This window comes from Capra hircus, chromosome 4, assembly GCF_001704415.2.
Source record: "Capra hircus breed San Clemente chromosome 4, ASM170441v1, whole genome shotgun sequence".
In the NCBI taxonomy this organism is placed as follows: domain Eukaryota; kingdom Metazoa; phylum Chordata; class Mammalia; order Artiodactyla; family Bovidae; genus Capra; species Capra hircus.
Window position 1 is genome coordinate 58,928,916 of NC_030811.1, and position 13,150 is coordinate 58,942,065.

General features: G+C 35.6%; 1 protein-coding gene across 5 annotated transcripts in view; it reads left to right on the forward strand.

Moving 5' to 3' along the window:
• Nucleotides 1-13,150, forward strand: part of SEPT7 (septin 7) — a 98,861-nt gene that overhangs the window by 32,301 nt on the left and 53,410 nt on the right. For 2 of the 5 annotated variants that reach the window (XM_018047145.1, XM_018047143.1), the window contains exon 3: nt 8,036-8,138. In XM_018047145.1, the coding sequence (XP_017902634.1) occupies nt 8,036-8,138 (103 nt within the window). Of the gene's footprint in view, nt 1-6,384; nt 6,400-8,035; nt 8,139-13,150 lie in introns of those variants that run through there. The other 3 variants (XM_018047147.1, XM_018047146.1, XM_005679191.2) reach the window with 2 other exon arrangements.

Sequence of the window (13,150 nt, forward strand, 5' to 3'; positions counted from 1 at the left end):
ACTCTTCATAAGTTTTCAAGATGATGCCTCGTCTAAGTTCTTTACTGTGGCCTACAAAGACCTTTGTGATCTGGATTTTGCTTGACTTCCTACTCTGCATCTCCTAGACCTTGATTATGAGGTGTACTGAACTATTTCTAGTTACCAAAAAGATCTGTACTTTCTTCTCTTGCTTTTGGGCCTTTACAGTTGCCAATTTGCTTGTCCATATTGTGCAGCACCTACCCAAATTTCTCATCAGACTAAGGCCTGCTAGTCCTTTAGAATCTGAAGATTCTGACAACAGGATGGGAGAAAGCACCCGTCGTTTTTGTTCTCATAGCTGTCTTCCTGTGCTTGCTTCCATTATAGTGTTTATCACTGTATTAATAGAATTGCCTTCTAACTTCTCTGACCTCAGATTCTTAGTTTCATAAGCAGGGACCTTGTTTTCATTAGCTTCTATATCCCTAATTTGTGATACATACATTATGTGAATCCAGTAGTTATGTTAAATGAGTGTGGCCAGTAATTCTATAAAAAGACATTTAAATTCCAAGTTCAGAGCAAAGAAAAAATTTTATTAAAATTTTAAAGTTACCTCTTACATGTATTCATACAGATATTACATCTTTTAGGTAGAGTAACCAAGCATCCAGAATAAGATTAAGAAAGTGAAAGTTGGTTCTGTTTGTACACAGTTGTTCATCTCAGTAAAAACGGAGGAGCTAGGGGCATGCAAACTAACGTATGACCTTTAAAGAAAATTGAGGAGGGGACAGTAAAGCTAATATTTAGGAAACACTTATGTGATCCTGTAACATCTTAGTAGTGTTGTTATATTAAATCTAGAATCTAGCTACTTTTGCACCAGTTATATTTAAAATACTTAAGACTTTTCAGTAGTGAAGTTCTGTAACTTTCCCCTTGAGTTATGTAAGAGATGGTAGGGATTTCAAGTGCTAGATAGTTTCGTCTATGTGTATGATATAAGGCTTCTGTTAGAGTTAATAAGTAGACAACTAAATTTATGTAGCTTTGTCTTTTGTATTGAGTGGTTGTTTTTGTGTTTAGAATTACATAAACTTTAGGAGAAAGCTTGCAGTTTATCTATGTTTTAAAATTCAAAGTTGATACAGCTTGAATTTGAATTATATAGAAAAGACCAAATTTACCTTTGGAATATTAAGTTACTGATGTAAACCTTCCTTGAATCTTTATAGTGGGATTTTTTTCCCCTTTTTTATTATTGTAGTTACTAAGTGGAGAAATAGAACCTTGGTCATATTAGGTAATTTGGGGCTGAATATCTATCTCTTTTGTAAAGTTGGTGAGTTCAGTTCAGTCGCTCAGTCGTGTCCGACTCTGCGACCCCATGGACTGCAGCATACCAGGCTTCCCTGCCCGTCACCAGCTCCTGGGGCTTGCTCAGATTCATGTCCGTGATGCCGTCCAACCGTCTCATCCTCTGTTGCCCTCTTCTCCTCCTGCGTTCAATCTTTCCCAGAATCAGGGTCTTTTCCAGTGAGTCAGTTCTTCACATCAGGTGGCCAAAGTATTGGAATTTGAGCTTCACCATCTGTCCTTCCAGAGAACATTGAGGATGAACTGATTGGATCTCCTTGCTATCCAAGGGACTCTCAAGAGTCTTCTCCAACACCACAGAACAAAAGCATCAATTATTCGGTGTTCAGCTTTCTTTATAGTCCAACTCTCACAACCATACATGACTACAGGAAAAGCCATAGCTTTGACTAGACGGACCTTTGTGGACAAAGTAATGTCTCTGCTTTTTAATATGCTGTCTAGGCAGGTCATAACTTTTCTCCCAAGGAGCAAGTGTCTTTTAATTTCATGGCTGCAGTCACCATCTGCAGTGATTTTGGAGCCCAAGAAAATAAAGTCTGTCACTGTTTCCATTGTTTTCCCATCTGTTTGCCGTGGAGTGATGAGACTGGATGCCACGACCTTAGTTTTTTAAATGTTTAGTTTTAGGACAGCTTTTTCACTCTCCTCTTTCACTTTCATCAAGAGACTCTTTAGTTCCTTCCTCTTCACTTTTCTGCCATAAGGGTGGTGGTATTTGTGTATCTGAGTTTATTGTTACTTCTCCCGGCAATCTTGATTCCAGCTTGTGCTTCATCCAGCCAGGCATTTTGCATGGTGTTCTCTGCATATAAGTTAAATAAGCAGGATGCCAGTATACAGCCTTGACGTACTCCTTTCCCAATTTGGAACCAGTCTGTTGTTTCATGTCTGATTCTAACTGTTGCTTCTTGACCTGCATACAGATTTCTCAGGCAGGTAAGGTGGTTATGGTATTCCCGTCTCTTGAAGAATTTTCCACAGTTGTTGTCTTCTACACAGTCGAAAGCTTTGGTGTAATCAATAAAGCAGATGTTTTTCTGGAATTCTCTTGCTTTTTCTATGATCCAACAGATGTTGGAATCTCTTGATTCCTCTGCCTTTTTTAAATCCAGCTTGATCATCTGGAAGTTGACAGTTCACATACTGTTGAAGCCTGGCTTGGAGAATTTTGAGCATTACTTTCCTAGTATGTGAGATGAGCAATTGCGTGGTAGTTTGAATATTCTTTGGCATTGCCCTTCCTTGGGATTGAAATGAAAACTGACCTTTTCCGGTCCTGTGGCCACTACTGAGTTTTCCAAATTTGCTGGCATATTGAGTGCAGCACTTTCACAGCATCATCTTTTAGGATTTGAAATAGCTCAACTGGAATTCCATCACCTCCACTAGCTTTGTTCATCGTGACTCTTCCTAAGGCCCACTTGACTTTGCATTCCAGGATGTCTGGCTCTATGTGAGTGATGGAGAGAGTTGAGGGTTTATAGTAGATCCTATAAAAATGTTTTAATTTTCCCTCAAATTCCTATTACAACTCAGTTTTGTTGTTCCCCAAAAGCATATTTAGCAATTTTCAGAATAAGGTGCTGTTTTCACCTTTGGAAAATATATGTTAATTTATAAATATTAATATTCAAATGTTAAAAATGATAATGGGTTTTCAGATGCCACGGTTTTGATAACTTTACTTTGAAGTAAGAACAGATGGTAGAGAATATAAACAAATCTTGAGTTCCAATAATCTGTTATTAAAATTATTTTGAGGCATCTTGTTCTTTGAATCTAATTGATTTCTAGAAGTAAGTTTAAGTAAGTTAATGACTGCAATTACTGGGTATTGTATTTAAGTTGGTTTTCCCACAGGTAGTGAAATAGCAAGCAATGGAATTGTAGTTTGATTTTCTTAAATGTGAATTTGACATAGAGATTTGCCATATCTTTTAGTTACCAAAAGATTTAACATGTGCTTTTAGAAAAGATGATTCGATAACTGATTCTTCTTACATAACTGATGATTGAAATCAAGTAATACTCTTAAGGTATTTTGGGTGAAGCCTGGGTGAATATACTTTTATCTACATTTGCATGCTTATAAGTGTCACAGTTACGTCACTCGGGTCTATAAATAATGTTTCTTTATCCAGAGATTATATTTCACACTGGCACTGTGAGCATTATATTTGTCCAGAAAAAGAATCAGTGGGTGGTTAAATCTTTTGAATTACAGACTGTGGTTGATTTTAGAATTTGGGGAAGGCAAGATTCTTATGAAATGTGAAAAGTTTATGTGTTTTAGTCAGCCAATGTTATATTTTAGTATATTCCCTAAATCTGTCTTTTGTGTTTAGACACAGTTTCTTTCTCAGGAGAAATTTTCCTGAAAGTGTATTTTTGTTTATTTTTTTAAAAACAACTCCTGTGTATCAGCACTCTTGTAAGGAATGTAGGGATGAATATGACATGATTTTCTTCCTCTGGGAATTCAGTCGTATGGGGAAACTGGCAAATGACATGCTTAATTTTAAAATAATTTATAACATGTAATTATTTTAAAAATTATGTTAGTTAACATATACAGAGAATTATCTACTCTCAAACTAGTCAGTCTTCTTCCTGAGTTACTGAGACTGCTCTTGTGTAGAATTACCAGTAATCTTATTTCCAGATTTTATGGTCACATCTCTGGTATTTTTCATTTGACTTTTTAGTAGCATTTTACACAGTTGAGTAACCTCTAGCCCTTCAGTTTTCTTTCCTCCTCACTGCCTGATCTTTCTGACTCTTTTTCTGCCTAGCATTTCAGTGTTGGAGCTCCAGGAAACTGCCTGTGTGCTGTGCTGTGCTTAGTCGCTCAGCAAAGTATCTGACTCTTTGCGACCCCATGGACTATAGCCCACTAGGCTCCACTTTCCATGGAGATTCTCCAGGCAAGAATACTGGAGTGGGTTGCCATGTCCTCCCCCAGGGGGATCTTCCCAGCCCAGGGATCCAACCCTCTGGTCTCTTGCATTGCAGGCGGATTCTTAAGCCAGCAGGGAAGCCCCAGGAAACTGCCTAGAATCCCTTTCATCCATAATCTTCCTTTGAGAGTATAATCCTCTCTCAGTACTATCTATATGCTTATTTTTCCTAAATCTGTATTTTCAGCAACAATCAACCCTGGAATTTCTGAATTCATATGGTTAACTGCTTATGACCATTTCTCCTTGAATATGTAATAGAGTCTTGAACACATTCAAAGCTTTTTTTGATTTTGGTGATTTTGGCCCTCACCACTCACTCTGTTCCTCGTCTTTGTTCCCTCTTTTCGTGGAGCTATCACTAGCCATTGAGTTGTTCAAGTCAAGTAGTGAGAGTATCTTTTGTCTCTTTTACTGATCACATGTAAAGCACCAGAAGTGTCCTGACAATTCTTCCTTCAAAACTTGTTCTGAATCTTTCTCCTTACATTGACACATCTAAATTCAGTATACCCTTTCTTTCTTAAACTATTGTAGTAGGCTTCTTAGCAGTTTTCTTATTTCCATTTCTTCTCTTAGCAGTAAGAACTATCTTTAAAACACAAATCAGGTCAGGTCACTTGCCTGTGTAAAACCCTCCAGTGGCTTCCCATCATGCCTAAAATAACACTCAAATTTCCTGCTGTGACTGGGTCCCACATTATCTGGCCCCTGCCTGCCTCCCTGACCTATTTTCTATCGCTTGTCCCCTGGTCTGCTACCTTACTTCTGTGGAGTTCATATGCTTTCTTTTTGTTCCTGAAAGTACCAGGTTCATCTCCACTTTAGGGCCCACCGCTTTGCCCTAGAATGCTTTTCCCTGTTTTCTTACTTCAGTCTCCCAGTTGTCCCTAAGACTTTTCTGTGACTTGAGGATAAAGCAATGAATAAGACACGGGTAGACTGAGACATTTTTCTTACACTTTTTATATGGTGGGTTTCTTGAATATGTGACCTAAAATATTTTCTCGGAAACTTCTTCAGTTCTCTCAGATGGTCAGATGGCTTCCTCTCTTTGATGTCACAACTTCTGTAATTCCTCTAATCTGTACCTTGATGGAGTTTACGTTCTAGTTGGAGGTAGAGTGGGTGGAGATCACCATAAACAAGATTTGTATGTATGGTGATAGGTGCTAAAGGGAAAAAAAAACATAAAGCAACAAAGTGCTGAGATGAGGAGTAGGTTGTAGTTTTAGTTAGGGTATTCAGAGCAGTCCTCTCTGTGGAGGTGACATTTGAATAATCATTGTCTTTTCTAGGTTGTGATATAACTCATAGATTTGTTCAATATAGAAAAAAAGACATACCCTTTTTACGGACATTTTGTCCAAAGATAGTCTTATTTTCTTCTCTGTGTTCTGTTCGTTGCCCTTCAGTTTTCATAGGTCACATTTACTTCATCTTTCCATTTGTCTTTAGCTTGTTTTTAGCTTCCTTTCCTATATCCCAGTTTCTTCCAATTCTGAACTTTAGTTTAATTACTTGAAATATAGTAATACTGTATAAAGATCCTAGCGAAAACATTGGCATTTATCTGATCTGATCTGTCTTAATCCAGTGACTGACAAAGCAAAATTGTATGAAATTTACTTTTTTTTTTTCTTCTTGGAATTTAAAGTTGGTCCCTGTATATCTTCTTGAAATTTCATACTTTACACTTTTTTCATCATTTCTTGTAAGACTTCAGGTGCAAGGCATAGTGATTGTCCTTTATGAAAAGAGAGGAGGTCTTTGATTCTATGTTTTATCAGGAAAGCTGCTAAAATGGACTCACTGGGCCTTATATCCAACAAAAAAATATTTCCTTGATGTGAGTAAAAAAAGTCTACTTTCAGTATATTTGTAATTTACCTTTAATTTGTTGAGTTACATGTAAGTAACTTTCATTTTCCCCCCCTCTTCATTTTACTGTGTTCCAATGGATTTCTCTGCCCTGTTTGGACTGAATGTGCCATGAATGATTCTTGGAATTCCTCGTTTACTGTTCCTCTGTGGATCTGTTCTGTTGGAATCTGGAACACTGGAATGATGGAAATATGTTCTTTACAAAGTAGCTGTGAGTATACTACATAATTAATACAGAGGCTTTTTTCTGGTCTAAGTTAAATTTCAGTTACAATTGGATGAAATATGAATCAAGGAAGCTTTAAATTTAATACATAGTCTTAGCTCTGCACATAGTAGGCTTTCAAATATTTGACTTTAAAATATTCTGTTCAGTGTCCTAACTAGTATATTTAAAATTAGCCTCTAATTTAATTGGCTTACTTATCTGCTCAACATTTGTCTTAAAATTAATTTATATGAATTTTAAAAAAAGGTAAAAGATTATGGATGGAATATTTAGTTATATATGTGATACTAATGAGGAATGTAGGGTGCTGTTCTTTGTTAAATCCAAATGTATTGAATTATTACTTTGATCCCATATGAGTGTTTTTGGATGAGAATTTAAATGTGGCAAAAACCTTTAAGAGAAATGTGTATCTCTTTTTAAATGATGAATGGCATTATGTTTTAATGATGAATAAGACCTACCTCTAAGTAAATTAATCAGTAAGACTCTACTCACTCAGATGGTCTGAACTATGGACAGTATTTCTCACCAATGGGTAAGTTGAAAGTCACACTGATTTTCTGTGCCAATTTAGAAGTAGGTTTGTATGAATTACTCATGAAATTATTGGTGCGTTCATCAAAGAATCAAAAGCTATACAGAAAACGAAATTAAAGTTTACTTTAAAACCAGGATAAATCTGATGTCCAGTAAAAACATTGAGGTGACATTATTGGACCTAGTATAAGAGTTTGAAAGATAATGTTTACTGGTTGACATTGATCATGAGAGCTTTTAAGAGTTTATGAAAAATTTTAAACTCCACATTTTGATTTTATTTCATAAATAAGAAGGTGAATTTCAGGAAACTCCTGCCTGTGGTTTTTAGTATGAGCAAAGGGAATAATTAAAAGAGTCCTTAATATAATCTTACATAAGATTATATATATAATACAACAGGGAATATATGTTATATAACATATTGTTAATATAAAATATATAATTAATTATATAATATAATATATAGTATAACAGGAAAGCCTGGCATGCTGCAGTCCATGGGGTTGCAAAGAGTTGAACATGACTGAGTGACTGTACTGAATATAATCTTAAGGGGATTTGAATTTTTTTATTGTGAAAAATCCTTTGTTGTTTTTTTTAGTTGTTTGATCAGAATCTCAGTAACTTACTATAAATTGAAATCTTTGCTCTGAGGCAGGTTTTTTTAATTTTTATTTTATTCCCTTGGGTTTTTGTAATTGACTCAGTTAAGTACAGTTCAATTGCTCAGTTATGTCTGACTCTTTGCAATCCCATGGACTGCAGCACACCAGGCTTCCCTGTTCATCACCGACTACTGGAGCTTGCTCAGACTCATGTCCATCGAGTCAGTGATGTCATCTGACAATCTCATTGACTTTTATAGTTGACTACTGTTAATCAACTTGTGCTCAATTTATTTTGTCCATTTCTTCAATTAACTAATACTTTTATTGGTAATACTATAAAATCAGTTTGATTTACCAGGAGTAAGAGTTTGTATGATTTTCTAAAAATAGGTTAATGAGAATTTAAAATGTATGATAGAAGCATTTTGTTGACTTATTAATAATTGAGCCTCTTTTGCTTTTCTCAGCAACAGAAGAATCTTGAAGGCTATGTGGGATTTGCAAATCTCCCAAATCAAGTATACAGAAAATCAGTGAAGAGAGGTTTTGAATTCACACTTATGGTTGTGGGTAAGATATAATTTCTCACTAAAGTTGAATTTTGACCCAAGTTTCAAACTGTTTAATGAACTCTGAATGTTTTAAGAAAACAATAGCCCAAATAACTGCAGCAATCAATGTTATATGTTTTTTGTTAAGCAGATACACTTTAAAATTTAACTTGGTATCATAGTGGGATTTAAGTATTTTCTTGCCTGTTTTTTTGTAGGTGATGCAGTTTTGAAAACTGTGGGGAAAGGAAGTAGAAGTTGAAAAGCAGTGGGAGGTGGCTAGTGGAACAGAAAACTGGAGAAGTTCTCCTCAGTTGATGCTACAAAAGGAAATAGCATCTGGTGGTTACTTATTACTCCAGGATAGTTTTATTCTTTGGCTCATGTAGTGCATTGAAGCCATATCATCCAAGTGTTTAACTTAAACATATGTTCTCTAAATCTGAAAAAGAAGGATGGGGTAGAGGATCATAATCGTGCAGTGATTGCCCTGGGAGTTCATTCATTGAGTGTAAGCTCTGGAATACGTGAAATATGACTCTCCTTCTTTGGTTCACTCTTATTTTTCTCTTGCATGTGTTTCATCCTGTGAACACCTTTCCCTGCCTGTAATCGATTTTAAGAGATTGTCGGGTTATTTTAATTGTAGTTTAGTAACATCATCATATATGAAAAGACGCTTTACCATGTGTAAGATTAGTTTTCTTAAATGACAGTCTTAATCTTAAATGACTTTATACTATTTTCACCTCATATAGGCTGACTTTATAACTTGGCTCCTCAATTTGATGCAATTTATTATATTTCTCTATTTAAGAAGATGGAAGGCAGAATTATTGGATTAACTATCCTTGACAAAGAAAATTGAGTTGATGCTGGATCTTTATGTATTGTGCATTAAATTTTGCTAATTATATTCCATACCTGGTGTTTTATTTTGGTGCTGAATTAGATTATTGAATTAGGTATGAAATACTCCTTCACTGAAGGTAAGAATATTTTATCAACTGACCAGAATATTTTGCCTGAGGGTCAGTTTGTGGCTGTTTGGAAGTATCTGCATTGTAATAATTCATAGTTAAAACGTGGTACACACACACGCACAAAAACGTGGTACAAAATCTGCAAACTTGATACTTGTCTGCCTCTGGCTGAATAAAAAGTATGGTATACCCGGCTTGCAAATTGCTGCTGTAGAGCAGAGGTGTGGGTCTAGATAGGTGAATAAAATATGCAGGACACACCTCTTCATAGGTTGGTAACATAAATCATTATACATGAAGAAATACTGCATCTTATATTTACATTTACTGTGTAATGTTAGTGATCTTAAGTGACAAACTGTAGACAAATAAAAGATCATTTTTTAATTTGTTAAAAAACCTCCTAGGTCCATTAGGAGAACCATAACAGTTTTCAAAAAATTTATATTATTAAAACTTAAAGAGTGACTTTTTGAGTGTCTGCTTAGTAATGTCTGGGAGTCAAGGCCAGATATTTGGTTTGAAATTGCTGTGACATTTTTCCAGGTGAAAGATATATAATAATCAGCTGATCTTGACTTTTAGAGGAAATATGGAATCTCTGAATGTAACTTGCTAATTTTTTTGTTGTTGTTGCCACATTTAACACTTGAACATTTTATATTTAGCACGCAGTGGCACCCTACTCCAGTACTCTTGCCTGGAAAATCCCATGGACGGAGGAGCCTGGTAGGCTGCAGTCCATGGGGTCGCTGAGGGTCGGATACGACTGAGCGACTTCACTTTCACTTTTCACTTTCATGCATTGGAGAGGGAAATGGCAACCCACTCCAGTGTTCTTGCCTGGAGAATCCCAGGGACAAGGGGAGCCTGGTGGGCTGCCATCTATGGGGTCGCACAGAGTCAGACACGACTGAAGTGACTTAGTAGTAGTAGTTAGTAACCATTGTACATGTTGCAACTATGTATTGTTAGTGTTGTATTTTTTCCACTTAACTAATACATGCCCTCATAGATATATTTAATCAGTGTTACCACCATGGGGACAAGATGCTGATTCTTACTAGTTTTTTTGGTTAGACCTTTTGTCAACTATAGCTTGTTTTTTTTGTTTGGTAAGACTTAAAATGAGAATAAAAGAGAATGGGTATCAATATTATTATTCTGTCCTCCTCCCCATACCTTACTGTTTAATTAACTGTCTTTGTGTAGACTTGAGTACAAGGTCTGAATCTTTTCATCTACATAGTTGCAATGTGTGACACATAAAAGTCACCTTTTAAGTATTTTATACATTGTTTTTCAGACTGCAGGCCATATCTGACAGCACTGTGTATATATCATAGAAAGGTAAAGCTAATCTTGCTGTAACATTCTTGACTTAGAGACTACAAGCTATTCCTTATAAACTGAGTCCTCATTTTTGTGATTTATGCTCAGAGCAACTTCGACTCTTAAAACAGTTTTTGATTTGAGATTTATACATTGATACAAACAGAATCTATATTTAACAGTTGATTTCTTAATCTCTTCACCCTTTGTTGGGAAACCTTTATCCAGTAACCTTGCTTCATAAGCAATATTTATTATTTACCTGAGAGACTTTTTTGTATGAAAGAGGCCTATTGGTATTCCTGTATTTTCTTGCCTAAAGGAGCTTATAATTTACATAATGATATAAAATATACATAAAAAGATAACATTTTCAGGAAGTAAATACAAGTTAGTAGAGTCATATAGAAATTAAAAACAGATGTTTAAAGGTATAGGAGAGCTTATCTGTGGTTGGACATTATTACTGCTTTATTTGAGGAAGAGGTATTAGGGCAGATTTTCGAAGAACAGAATTGGGATAGACATTGAGTGGGCAGTCCAGTTGGAAAAACAATAGCCAACAAAAATCAGCACCTGTATGTCAGGCAGTATTTCAAGTACATAAAGTATTGACACTTTATTTCTGTAACTCATACAGTCCTTAACAGTAATCGTATGATATAAGTATTATTGTTTTCTCCATTTTAAAGATGCAAAAACTGAGGCATGGAGATATTAGTTACTTGCTCATGGTCACACTGCTATCAGATGCCAGAACCAAACCCAGTCTATCTCTGTCTGGTGTGTTCTTGAGCACTATGCTGCTGCTGCTGCTGCTGCTGAAGTTGTTTCAGTTGTGTCCGACTCTGTGCAACCCTATGGACAGCAGCCCACCAGGCTCCTCTGTCCACGGGATTCTCTAGGCAAGATGCAGAGGCTCATTTGGAAATACTGGATATAGTGCATCCATTATGCTTTGAACTTGTATGATTTCAACTAGATATTCTGTTTTCCCTAAAAAAATTAAAGAGACGAGAGGGACAGAGAGAAAAAGAAATGAGAATTGTAGATAACTTAAATAGTGCAAGCAGTTTTTTCCTGCCATTCTACTGAAATGAGTAGTTTCTGTCCTTGGGTCAGCATCAAGTGGGAGAGGTGAGTTTTCTATTCCCCTAGTCATTCCAGCTTCCACATACTTTCATAGTGTATGGCTCTCACTTTGCTCAGTTAGTCTAGGTGCCTTAATATAAACTAGTTACTTCTTAAGTGCTCAAGAAAAAGGTATCTGTTTCAGTGCAGGAAGAAAACAAGTTGTCAGGTTATATGTAATTGTGCTTTATGGATGATATGGAGGAGCAGAGGGAGATTTAAGATTAATTGGCATTGTACATTGATTTTAGGATCCTACCTTGAAGAGTTCACTTTGTAATAGTTGGAAATAAGGCTGGAAGGGTAGGCTAACGTAGATTTTAAAGACCTTGCTTGCCTGTGGGATGAGATTGGAATTCTTGATTTTGAATCTTTATTTGAAAATTTAGTTTAAAACCCAATGTCAGCAATATTAAGTAATGAAGACAGTTAGGTCTTTAATGTAGCAAAGCGTCAAACCTGTTTGGGCTCGGAACTTGACAGTTCTTTGTGTGCTTCTTAATTAGACTTGCCTAGGCTCTGAGATGGAAATGGCAACCCACTCCAGTGTTCTTGCCTGGAAAATCCCATGGATGAAGGAGCCTGAAATGTTGCAATCCATGGGGTAGCAAAGAGTTGGACATGACTGAGTGATTTCACTTAAAAAGAAGCATGCTCTGAGAATAAAATGTTAATTGTAAATTCCTGATTTTACTAGAGTCTTTCAAAGAGGTAGAACTAAGGTAGATTGCTTTATCTGACCAGAAAATATTTTGAAAAGCAAGTGGCATTAAATCTGTTACTTTGGATTTTTTGAAGATAAAATCCAGCTTAATCATTTCTATAAGACTAAGCTTTGCAAAATTTTTATAGCAGAGGTTTTTTTTAATTGTCATAATTTAGTTGACGTATATCAAATGTCTTTAGTAGCACTGGCCTTTTTGTTGGCAAAAGGAGCTTAGCAGTAGAATATGGTGGTTTAGCCATTTTGGGGATTCAGAGTTTATCATAATGTGTATTTTATGTATGACTTATTAGTAAAGTTTAGGGGGTATTTAATGAGTGACAGAATAAACAATGACTGTCATAGATAATCTTCCCCCACCTTCTTGTTGGTGTTTATATTAATGTAGTTAGTTAGTTGAAGAAATTGAAAAGTAGTATTGGCCATTTTGTATCTAGGTTATTGGGCATTCAGTGGAATTATGCTTAATTCTGACATTAAGATATGTTGACTACTTGAAATGCTTTAATACTTCAGAATTTTCTGCCCTGAGCTCTGCATTTTTATTTTGCTTTTAGTAATAAAAGTAATTTAACCAATGATGATTGCACAACATTGTGAATACAGAAAAACCACTGAGTTGTACACTTTAAAATAGTGCATTTTTGTTATATGAATTTTATTTCAGAGAACTAATTTAGCCAAAGCAGAGAAAGTTTAGGGGGAAAAAACTTACCTACTATTTAGATTTTTGTATTCCTTCTAGGAGTTTCAGCTACATATTTTAAAAAGTGCTTTTGTAATAAAGTTAATGTGTTTCATTGTAGAAATAGGGAAAAGCAGAAAAGCAAAATGAAAATAAATATTACCATAATCTGTCAT